This window comes from Lissotriton helveticus, chromosome 7, assembly GCF_964261635.1.
Source record: "Lissotriton helveticus chromosome 7, aLisHel1.1, whole genome shotgun sequence".
NCBI lineage: Eukaryota > Metazoa > Chordata > Amphibia > Caudata > Salamandridae > Lissotriton > Lissotriton helveticus.
In genome coordinates, this window is record NC_136068.1 from 1,287,961,950 (window position 1) to 1,287,977,806 (window position 15,857).

General features: G+C 53.4%; 2 protein-coding genes across 4 annotated transcripts in view; both read left to right on the top strand.

Moving 5' to 3' along the window:
• The window catches only part of LLGL2 (LLGL scribble cell polarity complex component 2), an 876,878-nt gene that overhangs the window by 691,887 nt on the left and 169,134 nt on the right, over positions 1-15,857 (top strand). The gene's annotated exons all lie outside the window — the stretch shown is intronic.
• LOC144767313 (uncharacterized) lies at positions 4,942-15,339 on the top strand. The gene is made up of 3 exons (XM_078650806.1): positions 4,942-5,948; positions 6,032-6,719; positions 15,229-15,339. Exons 1-3 carry the CDS (start codon positions 4,942-4,944, stop codon positions 15,337-15,339), a joined length of 1,806 nt encoding a protein of 601 aa, XP_078506932.1.

Genomic DNA, 15,857 nt, shown 5'->3' on the forward strand with positions numbered 1-15,857 from the left:
CTATCTTTTTCCCTTGATTAAATGATATCTTCCCACTCGATGTCTGAGATCATCAGGATCTGCTTTGACTAGGATTAACCCTGGGCGTAGTGTGCATAGTGGGGCTACGCGAGTGGGGAAAAAACTCTGCACACTCCGCGTAGCCCCACTACGCGCCACAAGCCGGCCTCCCGCCCTATTAACAATGGAATTACAAGGTTTAATAGCAATTTAAAAGTAAAGTAAAACAGCTTACCTGAGCTGCGGTATCCCTGGGCTCCCTCTTCATCGCAACTTCTTGCTCAAAACTGCGCTTACGCGGGCGCATGCACAGTTTCGAGCAAGATGTCACGATGAAGGAGGAAGAGGGAGCCCGGGGACTCCACAGCTCAGGTAAGTAAGCCGTTTTACTTTACTTTTAAATTGCTTTAAACCTTGTAGTCTCATTGTTAATACGGCGGGAGCCGGCCAACTCCGCTCCGCCACAGAGTGTGCAGAGTTTTGCCTACTTCGCGGAGCGCGAAGTAGGCAAAACTCTGCACACTCCGCAGGTGGAGTGGAGCTCTACGCCCACCCTTAACTATGATTCGAAAGTTCCGTAGAACACATCTAGGTGCCAGCACTTTTAGCTTCTTGGCTGTCAAACTGTGGAATCGGCTTCCACTTAATCTCAGATTAGAACCCTCTGAAGTTCTCTTACGAAAACATTTGAAACCCTGGTTCTTCAGAAATGCTTTTGGCCCATTAATATTGTAGTGGGCACGCTTACTTGGCTTTGAGCTGGATTCCAGCACGGGGACACTACGGTTTGGAGTATTCATTCACTCTACAAATTCCTAACATAACCGCAGCTCTTCATAGAAATGTTCCCATTTTAGAAATATGTAAAGCTGCTACATCGAGATCTGTATATACCTTTAATAGACATTATTGTCTAGATTTAGACTCTAAAGTGCCCGTTTCTTGTTGGGTGATCTTGCTATCCTACTCACTGTTTGACTATTGAAGAGTATCCCCTGGAAGAGAAAGAAAAGTTACTCATCTGTAATCCTAGTTATCTTCCATGGGATTCTCATTAAAGTCCTAAGCAACCCCGTACCTCTCTCACGACAGGAACTATTACAGCTCTTAACTGTTACTTCACCCCGGAATCTTATTTTCTGTAAAACTGACCTGCCATGACTTTCACCTGTGAGGCATGATGGGATACAGGGAGTACCGTGAGGTTCTCAGAGGCACAGTACCAGTTTTATCTACTTTCCTTTGAAAAGCAGCCTATTGGCAAACAATGTCTCATATTCCCTTTTCTTTTTCTTTTAAAAAAGGTTTGTGAAAGATTTTCTATAGTCATTTTTATTAATGACCTTTTTCTATGTAATTGGTTTCCTTTTAATATGAAAATCGATTGTAATCTAATCTGGCCATTGTTTGCCTTTCTTTAGGCTGCAGATATATAGATATATAGGGCCAAGGGGGCTCGAAACGCGTCATGGCAGAGGTGCGGGGGGTTTGCACAATAAAGAAATAGCACCTAGAAGATTTGGGTCCGTTGTCGTCCTTGCGCTTTACAAGCTGTCGACTCTTTGCTGCATATATATATATATATTTATATATTCCAGCAAAGTTTTCTCACGATTTCTTGCAAGAAAGAACGCCGAGCCCCAATTTTCAATGAAGCAATGTTTATTACTCAAACAGCAGTGGCAAACACCAAAGGGTGGTGTTTGCCACTGCTGTTTGAGTAATAAACATTGCTTCATTGAAAATTGGGGCTCGGCGTTCTTTCTTGCAAGAAATCGTGAGAAAACTTTGCTGGAATATTAAGGCTCGCAACCTGGCCGGAAACCCGCCGTCGCAAGAGGCAGAGGTAACCTGCGAAAGAGATTTGTATATATTTGTTCGAGGCATGTGGGCTGCTAAATTCATATCTTAGCATTAGATTGTCCTGGAAGAGTCTTCGAAGTATCCTGAGATAGGTGGCTCCTCCCCTGGACTACAGTGCGCATGGGCATCGGCTCCATCCCCAGATTGTTTTTTTCCGCCATTGGGTTCGGATGTGGTCTCGACGTCTTACTGTCGGAACCAAGTAAAACTAACTTTTAGCGGCCAAAAGGCCTCGATTTTCTTGCGTCGGTATTGTCTGCGCACGGTCTCGAGTCTTCCGTCTCTTGGAGCCGGAATAAGCGGAGTTTTCTTCGCTCTCGGAACTTTGAGGCCTTCTCATCGCGACACGACTGCAAGCCTTTTCGGACATGGAGCGGAGCCCGTTTAAGTACTGCCCGCTCTGTGGGTCCAAGTACCCACACATCGATCTACACCCCGTGTGTAACAAATGCCTTTCGCCTGACCACGACGACGGAAAGTGCAAGGCCTGTGCACAGTTCCGATCGAAAAAGACTCTCAAGCTTCGGCGCGCGGTGCGCATGGAAGCTAAACAAGCGGCACCGGATCCGGAGAACATCTTCGGCGACCAAGACGAAGAGGACCAGGGTCACCATCTCCAAATCTCCCCACCCGGGACGGAGGTCGAGGCGGATCCGGGAGACGACGACGGAGTCGCGGGTCCAGGCCTTGAATACGTCGACGAGGTAGGAGACGACGATGAGATTTATGGGGCCGCGGCGGATAGCTCAGCGGACGAGCTCTGCCCCGAAGGTTACGAGGATACCGACCGGGACACGGGATCGCCTGTCGGCCTTACCCAAGACCCGTTGCCGCAAGCCACAGCCCCGCCTTCGGGCCCGGCCACGGACTTACTTGCTGGGCAGACTGTTTCGAAACCGAAACCATCGGGATCGACAACACCTAAAATGGCCGACCCGAAATCGAAACTGAAAGTTAAGGACTCGAGTGTCCCTAAGATGGCTGCCGTGCCGGTGAAACCGACGGCGCCTGCTACCCCATCGACTCCGTCGACCTCCGGTCCGCAGAAGTCGAGGAAGTCCGTCGATTCCGATGCTGCGAAATCGAAACCGACGCCAGAGGAGGGGTCCTCCAAGAAAGATGGTCGGCACGGGACAGCGGCTCCGACGCCGTCAAAACCCGCCAAAGTCGGCTCCAAGGAGGCTACGCAGGCACACGGAAAGAAGTCTGTGCCCCGAACGCAGGAATCGGAGGCGGTACAGACGGGATCCGCGCCCAAGACGCACAAGGCCCACAAGGACGTCGGATCCGAGGGGAAAATCAGACCATCCTCGTCGGCGCCGACACAAACTGTGAGTGTGCCGTCCCCCATTGCCGACTCACTGAAGAGGATCAGGGAAAAGGCCTTTGCCCCGTCGGCTCCGATACCATCAACGCAGCCGCGAAAAGACACTCCAGAGAAGCCGTCTGGGAAACTTCTCTTTATTTTGCCGCCGAAGGAGGCGCCCAAGGCATTTTCAACCAAATCGGCACCGAAACAGGTGGTTTCTTCACCGACTGGCCCACTTCCACGTCAGGTGCTCGAATCCGAGGACGATTCGGCGCATTTCATCGACGCTGACACAGGCAAACTGACCCTCTATAAGAGGAAAATAACTTCGGAGCCAGTGGACCCCTATGTCATTCCACTAAAGAAGAAAAGGGTGCCCCTTGACGCCTCAGGCCTCACGGAACCAATCCAGCCTCCTCCGAGACGGAGCCCTACTCCCTCCCCAGACCACTCTGAGGGTGAGGGGTATGATGAGGACGACCAGTACAATTTCCCAATCAATGAACCTGATGTGCAACCGGATTCATTTGATGACACTGGTGACCAGAACACCCAAGGTGCGGGGCAGGACCCGCAGCCTTTTAATGCACGGGCATCCCCGACTGAGGATTCAGCAGGTTTTCATGCCCTACTCGAAAGGGCGGCAGCCAATCACGATGTGGACATGCATGCCGACCCTGTGGAGGAAGACTTCCTTTTCGACACTTTTTCGGTCTCTGAAAGGACAGTAAAGACACTGCCTATGCTTAAAGGAGTCCTCAAGCATGCTGGGGACATATTTAAGGAGCCTACGAGAGCGAGAGTGGTCAACCCTCGCATTGAAAAAAAGTACAGGCCTGCACCTGCGGACCCCGCATACATTCGGGGACAATTGCCATTGGACTCTCTTGTGGTCGCCAATGCCAGGAAACGTGCCAACTCCCAGACTACGGGTGAAGCTCCTCCCCCGGATAAGGAATCCAAAGTGCTAGAGGCAGGGGGCAAAAGAGTAGCTGCACAGGCATCAAACTTCTGGCGCATTGCCAATACACAGGCGCTCTTGGCGCGTTATGATAGGGCGCACTATGACACCCTAGAACAGATCGTACAACACCTGCCTCCACAGTTCCAAGAGGGCACAAAAATGCTTATCGAGGAAGGGAAGCTAATCTCAAACGCAGCCATCAAGTGTGCACTTGATGCTGCGGACACAGCTGCTAGGGCTGTCAACACTAGCGTTATGCTGAGACGACAAGCGTGGCTCCGCATCTCAGGGTTTAAACCGGATATTCAGACGACAATTCTTAATCAGCCAGTCAATCCTGATAGTCTGTTTGGTCCGGATGTTGACACCACCCTAGAGAAAATAAAGAAAGACACAGACACTGCTAAGTCTATGGGGGCCCTACAGTCACAGCAGTTTCGTGGCGGCAATTTTCGTCGCTCAGGTGCACGTGGAGTCACCAGAGGACAATTGGGTCAACAATCCCAGTTCACAAAAGGTGGGACACAATCCTCGTTCACTAAACAGAACAAGGGAGGTTACAGGAATAACAGCAACAGAGGTCGCGGCAGAGGAAACAACAGCTCCCGCACCTCTACTCCCAACAAACAGTGACTCTCTGTCACTGCCCCCCGACCACCTAACACCTGTCGGGGGGAGACTGCAGCGGTTCCTGCCCGTCTGGAGAAACATCACCACAGACAGGTGGGTGCGACAACTAATCCAGTATGGTTATTGCCTAGAGTTAAAGTCCACTCCACCCAACATCCCGCCAAGGCAACGGCCTATGTCCGCAGAGCACTTGCTCTTATTGCAGCAGGAGGTAGTGGTGATGCTGCAAAAGGGAGCAATCGAGCTCGTGCCGGTGGGGGAGGAAGGCACAGGGGTATATTCCCTGTACTTCCTTATTCCAAAGAAGGACGGTTCTCTCAGGCCCATTCTCGATCTACGTCCCCTCAACCTGTACATACTATCGGAACATTTCCACATGCTTACGCTGCAACAGATTCTTCCCTTGCTAAACCAAGGAGACTTCTTAGCAACCTTAGACCTCAAGGATGCTTATTTCCACATTCCACTACACCCGTCACACAGGAAATACCTCAGGTTCACTATTCAAGGCAGGCACTACCAGTTCAAAGTCCTACCCTTCGGAGTCACAACAGCCCCGAGGGTGTTCACAAAGTGTCTGGCGACAGTAGCGGCGCACCTCAGGAGGCAGAACATCCATGTCTACCCCTACCTAGACGACTGGCTCGTGCAAGCCAAGTCAGAGCACCAGTGCGCCGCAGACATGTCGACTACAATTCACCTTCTTCACGATCTGGGTTTCTCCCTGAACTACCCAAAATCGCATCTTCAGCCGGCGCATGTCCGGCAGTTTCTAGGCGCGACGATCAATACCCTGACGGCCATGGCTCAGCCAAACCAGGTCAGGATAGACAGCATGCAGGCTCTGATCCAAAAGTTCAGGCCGCAACACTCGCTTCCAGCGAGAGTGTTCATGCAGTTGATAGGCATGATGGCCTCCTGCATCTTCATAGTCCCTCACGCACGGCTACACATGCGCCCGCTCCAGGAGTGCTTAGCGAATCAGTGGACACAGGCTCGTGGGCAATTGACAGACCTAGTGTTGGTTACCAGTCGGGCATACGACTCTCTGCATTGGTGGACTCCACACAACCTTTGCAAGGGCCGACTGTTCCAAGAGCCTGTGCCGCAGATTATCCTGACAACGGACGCGTCTCTCCAGGGTTGGGGAGCTCATGTGCTCACTTACACAGTGCAGGGACTATGGACGACGCAGCAACAAAAGATGCACATCAACTATCTGGAACTGATGGCAATCTTCATGGCGCTCAAGTCCTTCATTGTACATCTGTGCAACAAAGTCGTGCTAGTCCGGACGGACAACATGACCGCGATGTACTACATTCAAAAGCAGGGAGGCACCCACTCGCCACAGCTGTCTCATCTGGCTCAGAGCATGTGGAAGTGGGCCATTCAGAGGAACATTTTCCTCATGGCAGAACACCTCCCAGGAAAGGACAATCAGATGGCGGATCTGCTCAGCAGATACAGCCATCAAATGCACGAGTGGGAGATACACCCGTCTGTTCTCCACCCGTACTTCCAGCAGTGGGGTCATCCGGAGATAGACCTGTTTGCCACAGCAGAGAACGCAAAATGCCAACTCTTTGCCGCCAGGTTCCCTCACCCACTGTCGCAGGGGAATGCGATATGGATGAACTGGTCAGGCAAATTTGCGTACGCTTTTCCGCCAGCCCCTCTAATACCGCTGGTCGCAAGAAAGCTAAGGCAGCACGAGATGACTCTCATCCTGGTTGCTCCAACGTGGGCGCGCCAAGCTTGGTACACCACGTTCCTCGAACTCTCAGTGGTGCCGCATCAAAGGCTGCGCCTCACGCCCAGTCTTTTGACGCAGAACCATGGAGACATTCAGCATCCAGATCCACAACAGCTCAACCTGGCGATCTGGCTCCTGAAGTCCTAGAGTTTGGATACCTTAACCTACCTCCGGAGTGCATGCACATCATCAAGGAGGCGAGGAAACCAACTACTAGAGCATGCTATGCTGCAAAGTGGAAGCATTTTGTCATTTACTGTACGGCCAATGACATCGACCCGCTAGATGCATCTATCCCCAACATCATCTGCTATCTGTTGCATCTTTACAAGTGCAATCTAGCGTACACTTCCATTCGGATACATCTATCCGCCATAGCGGCTTATCTCCAGAACAGGCAGCACCTCTCTGTCTTCAGGGTGCCTGCCATTAAAGCCTTCCTTGAAGGTCTGAAACGAGTCATTCCCCCAAGGACACCGCCAGCTCCGGTGTGGAACCTCAATGTCGTTCTCACCAGACTGATGGGACCGCCATTTGAGCCCCTGCACTCGTGTGAACTCCAGTTCCTTACGTGGAAAGTAGCTTTCCTTGTGGCTATTACGTCTCTGAGGCGTGTCAGTGAGCTGCAGGCGCTCACAATCCAAGAGCCATTCATTCAAATCCATTCAAATAGGGTAGTGCTACGCACTAACCCCAAATTCCTTCCGAAGGTGGTGTCACAGTTTCATCTAAACCAAACTATTGACTTACCAGCATTCTTTCAAAACCCGCAAACGGTGGCGGAAAGAATGCTCCATACCTTAGATGTACGGAGGGCGTTGATGTACTACATAGACAGAACACAACCCTTTAGAAAGACAAAACAACTCTTTGTTGCCTTCGCACCCCAACACAAAGGCAACCCAATTTCCAAAGCAGGGATAGCCAGGTGGATTGTTAAGTGCATCCAGATATGTTATCAAAAAGCCAAGCGCACTTTAACAATACCCCCCAGAGCGCACTCCACACGCAAACTGGGGGCATCCATGGCTTTCCTAGGGAACATTCCTTTAGAGGATATTTGCAGAGCAGCCACGTGGGTCACACCACATACCCTCACAAAACACTACTGTGTTGATGTGCATTCCAAGCAGCAAGCAGCTGTAGGACAGGCTGTTCTCAAGACACTTTTTCAGGTTTCTGCAGCTGGCACGGGCAACCGCCGCTGATGGAGGGACTGCTATGTATTCTATGCTAAGATATGAATTTAGCAGCCCACATGCCTCGAACTGAATATGCTACTTACCAGTATGCATCTGTTCTTGGCATGTAGGGCTGCTAACATTCATATCGCCCGCCCTCCTCCCCGGTGCCTGTCGCAGCTGCAGATATACTATTGTATTTATTCATTAGCATGGACATCTTTTACACTTTTCACTCCATCTTCTGCCACAATGGCGAAAAACAATCTGGGGATGGAGCCGATGCCCATGCGCACTGTAGTCCAGGGGAGGAGCCACCTATCTCAGGATACTTCGAAGACTCTTCCAGGACAATCTAATGCTAAGATATGAATGTTAGCAGCCCTACATGCCAAGAACAGATGCATACTGGTAAGTAGCATATTCAATATATATATATATATATATATATATATATATATATATATATATATATATATATATAAAAATAAAAGTTATTGTGTACAAAGTTTATTACACATACATAAAAAAGTGCTCCGGGATCTCTGCATGTGGACGGGACAATTCAGTGCAAATGACTTTGAGGATTCCCTTGGAAGAGAACTAGGATTACAGGTGAGTAAGTCTCTTCCTTCTCCAGTATTGGTATCTTTCATTGGTTCACATGCTACCTACCCTCCTACCCTATCCCGGCTCACTTTAAACATAGTCCCAACTCACCCTTCTGCTAAGAAATCTGAGGCATGGTGGTGGTAGTTGGAAGTGGTGTTCACTGGTCTGTCTCATGTTTGGCTGAAGTTTAGTTCTTTTTAAATGGTGTAAATAGGTTAACAAAGTGGTTATTTTAAGCTTTTCTAAACTTAGTGCAGCATTGTATTGCTTACTACAAATTACTCAGCTCAACCCTTGGGATGATTCAAGCTTGTCAATCTATAAAAGATACCAATACTGGTGAGCCACAGTTTACAGGTGAGTAATTTAGTATTTCTTCAGTATTTCAGAAGCAACTACTACAGCCCAGAAACATCAGTAGGCCTTCCAGGCTTTTTTGGAATTGATCATCAATACACAGATTACCCTGGGCACTATCAGTGGTAGGGAACTAGAGGCTGTGGTGCCTCAAGGGTGAGCTGGCCTCTAATAACAACCTTTAAACACAACTGAGCCACCTGAGGAACTACTTAAACCAATGCTACCCCTTACACTAGTCTATCTCTGGGCATACACAAAAATCTGACTGGATGTCCTTACACACCACCAGGTGTCATGCTTCATCATAGGCCTCCCCGCGCTCTTCAAAAACCCGGTTTGATAAAGAGCAGGCCTACACCTGGAGATCAGAGAGGCATTTCTAGCTTAGAATGGACCCATGACTTAGTATAGTTAAAAAACAGTGATATTCCAAACTGACCTTCATATTAAATGGAATACCATTTGGTATTAATAACCAACGTGGAGAAAAGGGGAACAAGTACCCCATCACCACTCAAACCGTCAACATGTTTCTGCCTCTTGGCTCATGCAAGTCCGTGGCATTCTTCAGGACAGAAACATGGGATCCCTGTGCATACCACTATCAGTTTAGGTCTGACCTTTGTGGACCCTCTCAAATCTTAGGCCCCTAGGTACCCCAACATCTGAAAGAGACACGTTAGTATTAGATTCCTTACCTTAGAATATCCCCAGGCGTCAGACTGGATCTGGAAAATTTTGCGTAGCAGTACCCTTGCGCGTCGGTAGGCGTCGTCTGCGGCTCCGCGTCAGTCGTCGGCGTCGTGGGCGCCGTGATGACGTCGTCGGAGTACTTAGACGCCGCCTCCGCGTGCTGACGTCAGTTCTTCTTTTTTCCGCGCCAGCAAGCGCAGCTCTGGAAAAAGCAGTTCCCTAGTCACTTTTTGACTAACTTTTTTGATCCTTTTTGATCCTGTTTCGAAGTCTCTCGACTCCGATTCGGTGCCTATGGGATGCCCGGCTTCAAGCATTGTGACGATTGCGACCGGCTGATGTCGGTCACGGATCCTCACCGCGTCTGTTTGTCGTGCTTGGGCGTCGACCACGACGACAAGGCCTGCTCCGACTGTCGGACCCTCTCTTCGAAAGCCAGGCGGGAGCGGTCCCGTAGGCGCCTCGAACTCCGACAGTCGGTCCCGCGCCGTGAGAGGTCCCGATCCCACGGGAGGTCGAGTGACAGGTCGCGGGCCCAGAGCCACCACAGCTCCGAGAGTAGGCCTCACTCTTCCGGGTCGAAGTCGTCAGGTAAGAGGCACAAGAAGTCCAAGCGGCGTCATCGCTCCTCGGACTCCCCCCGACGCTCGCACGATGCGGCCGGGGGTTCGGGTGACACCACCCACGCGGCTCCGTCGGAGTCGCGGGCGCCGCGTTCGGCTCCACACCCTCCGGTCCCTGGGCTGAACGCGTCGCAGGAGGAGATCGAGCGCTTCCTCATGGCCATGAGGAAACTCTCTCCTCCGACGGGCTCCGCGGCGCCTCAGGGCCCAGCGGACCCGTCTGGGAGCCCTAGCGGGTCGGTGGCTCCGGCCCCGATGCCGTCGGGTGCTTCGGCCCCGACGCCGCCGGCGCCTTCGGCGCCTTCGGGCCCGGTGCCGCAGGTCCCCGTTATCCCGGCGCCGAGGGGTCCAGTTGTTCCGACGCCGCCTGCGCCTTCGGGTCCGGCGCCGCGGGACGCCGCTGGCCCCCCTTCGGGATCTGGTTCGTCGCCGGTTGATCTGACGACCTCCCTGGCGTCGGACCCTCAGGTGTCGCCGCCGGCCCCGGTCCTGTCCCCATTCCTGTTCAGCCGTCGGGACGGCCCCGATGAGCGCCGCTCCAGACGTCGTTTGGTGAATTTCACTTTTATGAACAGGCCCCATTAATTGAAGACCCTGAATCTCAGGAGATGGGTGAGGGGGAGGACTGGGAGGGGTCTGAGGACCCTCTGACCAGAGAGTGTCAGTCTCATGAGGACTGGACAGGAGACCTTGGGGAGGCCAGTGGCCTGGACACCTCTCCAAACACTGGTTTTGTCTCCCCTCCTACCGTGGCTTCGGAGGAGGGGGCAACTTATAGTGTGGTGCTGATGAGGGCTGCCAAGGCCTTGGGCCTTGAGCTCCCCGTCGCGGCCGTGAGGACTAACCTCCTCACTGAGGTCCTTGAACCGCAGTCAAGCTCGGCCGAGCCTCTGCTGCCCTTTAATGAGGCCTTGACGGACGTTCTTTTGGGCACTTGGTCCAGGCCCGCTACGGGTTCGCCCGTAGATAGGAACGTGGCCAGACGCCACCGCCCAGCCCCGGGCGACCCATGTTTCCTGTCTACCCACCCCACCCCCGAGAGCCTGGTCATCCAGGCCTCCAATTCCCAGACCGCATTCCCGTCCGCTCCCCCGGACCGGGAATCCAAGAGGTATGACCAGTATGGGAAGAAGATCTTCTCATCCCTGAGCCTCGGCCTGCGGTCTTCCAACACCGCCTGCCTCTTGGGACGTTACACCCACTCGGTGTGGGATAAGGTCGCGGAAGTGCTGCCAGGGTGTCCGTTGGAGGTACGGGCCAAACTCGGCCAAGCCCTTGTGGAGGGCCGGGATGCAGCAAAATACTATATTAGGTGTGGGCTGGATACCACCGACTCGCTAGGCAGATCGATGGCAACGACGGTGGCGGTCAGACGCCACGCCTGGCTGAGGTCCGCCAACTTCTCGGCAGATGTCCAGAACACGCTTATGGACATGCCATTCGATGGCCGTCGCCTCTTTGGCGACAAGGCAGACCATGCGCTTGAGCTTTTTTAAGGACTCCAGGGCTACGGCCAAGTCCTTAGGCCTTTCGGGCCAACGCCAGCAACCGGCTGCCTATCACTCCTTTTGTGGCCACGGAAGGGGAGCGCCCACTCGCGCCGCCAGCCACGCACCGCAGGGCAATACCCAACGCGGTGGCGGCCGTGGGAACCGCCGTCCGGGCGGTCGGGGGCAGCGGCGAGGTCAGTCCACACCTTCCCCGGCAGCATCCGCCTCAAAACCCTCCTAGTCCGTGCTTTCAGGCCCATGTGACGCCAGTTGGAGGCAGGGTTCGCCATCACCACCTCCACTGGCGCACTGTCACGTCGGACAGGTGGGTGCTGCAAATCGTCCGAAGGGGCTACTCCCTCCCCTTCGAGGCGACTCCTCCAGCCATGCCACCGCAGAACCACCGTGTATCGGGGGATCACTTGCGACTTCTGCAGGAGGAAGTTATGGCCCTCTTGGCCAAGGGGGCCATCGAGCGCGTTCCTGGGCCAGAAGTAGGGTTTGGTTGCTACTCCCACTACTTTCTGGTACCCAAGAAGGGCAAAGGGGGCTTACGCCCTATCTTGGACCTACGGAACGTCAACGGCTTCCTCCGGAAGGAGAAGTTCAAGATGCTGACACTGGCTCAGGTCCTTGCTGCTCTTCAGGTTCATGGTGGGCCACAAGCATTTTCAATTTAGCGTGCTCCCCTTCGGCCTTACCAGCGCCCCACGGGTGTTCACGAAAGTGATGGCGGTGGTCGCAGCTCATCTGCGCAGGTTAGGGGTTTCAGTCTTCCCCTACCTCGACGACTGGTTGTTGAAGGCGGGCTCGCCCCAGACAGTTGTCAGCCACCTCCAGACGACGGCAGACCTCCTGCACCAGCTGGGGTTCTCCATGAATGTGCCGAAGTCACACCTGTGTCCCTCTCAGAAGCTCCTCTTCATCGGAGCGGTTCTGGACTCGAACAGCGGGTCCGGGATATTCAGGCTCTGATTCCCATCTTTCAGCCGTTATCCCGGGTTTCGGTCAGGTTGACGCTGCGGCTTCTGGGGCTGATGGCCTCCTGCATCCTACTGGTGCATCACGCCAGGTGGCGGATGCGGGCTCTGCAGTGGGACCTGAAGTTTCAGTGGGCCCAGCATCAGGGCAACCTATCCGACCACGTCCTGATCTCGGAGGGCACTGCGAGACAGCTGCAGTGGTGGCTTACGGACCGCGATTGGGTCAGCGGCAGATCCCTCTCCCTCCCCCAACCGGAGCACGTAGTTGTGACGGACGCGTCCCTCCAGTGCTGGGGAGGCCACCTGGGAGAGGCGGAGATCAGAGGCCTCTGGTCTCCGGCGGAGTCCCGGCTCCACATCAACCTGTTGGAGCTCAGGGCGATTCGTCTGGCACTGAAGGCATTCCTCCCCTCTGTCCGGGGGAGTGTAGTGCATGTGTTCACGGACAACACCACCGCCATGTGGTACTGCAACAAACAAGGCGGGGTGGCGTCGTGGATCCTTTGTCAAGAGGCTCTTCGCCTTTGGCAATGGCTGGAACACCAGGGCGTGACCCTGGTGGCTCAACACCTGGCAGGTTCTCTGAACGCCAGGGCGGACGAGCTCAGCCGTCGGTGCATGATGGATCACGAATGGCGTCTGAACTCGGACGTGGCGCAAGGCCTCTTTCAGCGATGGGGAGAGCCTTGGTTAGATCTATTCGCCACCGAAGAGAACACGCAATGTCATCAGTTCTGCGCGTTGGAATTTCCAAGGCGGCTCTCGCTCGGAGACGCTTTTCGTCGTGAGTGGAGTTGCGGTCTGTTGTACGCCTTTCCGCCTATACCACTTCTGCCCAGAGTGCTGAAGAAGATCAAGCGCGACCGGGCCCAAGTCATCCTTGTGGCTCCGGACTGGGCTCGAAGGTACTGGTATCCAGATCTACTCAGTCTGTCAATCGATCCCCCGGTTCGTCTGCCTCTTCAGGAGGACCTTCTGTCGCAGCAGCAGGGGACGGTCCTCCACCCGAACCTGCCCAGTCTCCACCTCCATGCTTGGAGATTGAGCGGCGACAGTTGAGGCCATTTGACTTGCCTCCTGAAGTCTGTAACATCAATCTGGCAGCCAGGCGTCCCTCCACAAAGTCGGTATACGCCTGCAGGTGGAACAGATTTGTGGCATGGTACACAGCAAAGGCTGTGGATCCTCTTTCTGCCCCTCTTTCTGAGGTTCTTCTCTTCCTTCTTTCTCTTGCCCAGCAGGGCTCTGCTCTGGGCACTATCAAGGGCTACCTTTCTGCCCTTTCAGCCTTTCTCAGGCTACCTGATCAGCCTTCTTTGTTCAAGTCCCCTATTGTAAATAGATTTCTTAAGGGCATCACTCACACGTTTCCTCCTGTTCCGTTTGTGATGCCTCAGTGGGACTTGAACCTGGTTTTAACATTCCTGATGTGCGCTCCCTTTGAGCCACTTCACAACTGTCCTCTTCGCCTTCTGACTTTGAAGACTGCTTTCCTGGTTGCCATCACCTCTGCCAGGAGAGTGAGTGAGCTCCAGGCTCTTTCTTGTACTCCACCTTTTCTGTCTGTCCATCCGGACAAAGTGGTGCTTCGTACCAAACCCTCTTTCCTACCCAAGGTTGTCACGGCCTTTCACATCGGGCAGTCTATCATCTTGCCAACCTTCTTCCCGCCACCGCATCCCTCTAAAGAGGAAGAGCGGCTCCACCGTCTGGACCCAAAACGTGCGCTCTCATTTTATCTGGATCGCACACGCCAGTTCCGGGTGGATGACCAACTCTTTGTTGGTTACGTGGGCACTAAGAAGGGGAAAGCGGTGCACAAGAGGACCATCTCCCGGTGGATCATCTTGTGTATCCAGGCATGCTACTCCTTGGCTAGGAAGGAGCCCCCTGCTGGATTGCGGGCTCATTCTACCCGAGCCACGGCGACTACCACTGCCCTGGGCAGGGGTGTGCCCTTACAAGACATCTGTCAGGCAGCTACGTGGGCATCGCTGCACACGTTTGCAAGACACTACTGCCTGGACAGCCAAGTCAGGAGGGAGGGCTTCTTTGGCCGTTCCGTTCTCCAGGACTTTCTGGTGTGATTATTGGTTCGCTGACCCACCACCGGGGTTGGTATTGCTGGGGTATCTATTCTAAGGTAAGGAATCTAATACTAACGTGTCTCTTTCAGATGCACAAGTTACTACTTGTGTAACGATATATCTGTAAGAGACATTAGTTAGTATTAGATTCCTTACCGACCCACCCATCCTCCCTGTTCTGCGAACCAATATCTAGGGTTAGGGTTGTCCCCTTTCAGGGCCCTAGTTTCAATGGCACCAGTGTTGGTTTTTTGACATGGCTCTGCATTTCTGGCGCGGAAAAGCTGTGTCTAAGAACTGATGTCAGCAAGCGGAGGCGGCGTCTAAGTACTCCGTCGACGTCATCACGACGACGGACGCGGAGCCGCAGACGACGCCTACCGACGCGCAAGGGTACTGCTACGCAAAATTTTCCGGATCCAGTATGACGCCTGGGGATATTCTAAGGTAAGGAATCTAATACTAACTAATGTCTCTTACAGATATATCGTTACACAAGTAGTAACTTGTGCTTTAGGTCATCTGTGCCCCACGGAGGAAGGGCTCAGGAAACCCTTGAAGACACACATTCGAAAAGGTGCATTCCTCTCCATAAACCTACTGGCATTGGCTCCTTTCTCCTGATGAACAATGGAATTGATGCCTCAGAACAACTGTTCTTTCTCTCTTCACTCCAGGCAGGGGTTTTGCCAGTTTTTGTCATGTCTGGATGGCTGATGCCCACAATGAAAGGACAACTGTCTCATATTGTACAAAGCTGGGAGTTGCCATCGGGACCAATGACATAGCCAGGTTTTTTTCCATGTCTCCCTGGGTTACTTCTCAGAGATGTGCATTCATGCCCCAAGAGTCCTGAAAGGGCTCCAACGCATCCGGAACACCTCCGCACGCCTGATCCTCGACATCCCTCACCGCAGCCACATTACACCCCACGTGAGAGACCTGTACTGGCTCCCCATCAACAAGAGGATAACCTTCAAACTCTTAATCCCGCGCGCACAAGGCACTCCTCGACACCAGACCAGTGTACCTCAACAGCCGACTCAGCCTCTACACCCCCACCCGCCAGCTCCGCTCCGCAGACCGCGCCCTCGCCACCATCCCCCGCATCCGAAGAGTGACTGCCGCCGGCAGATCATTCTCCCACCTTGCCGCCAAGACATGGAACATCCTCCCCATCCGCCTGCGGCAGACCGAAGACCTCCTAACCTTCAGGAGGCTCCTCAAGACCTGGCTCTTCGAACAATAGCAGCACCCTCCTCACCCCCCCCCCCAGCGCTTTGAGGAGACCCTCACGGGTATGTAG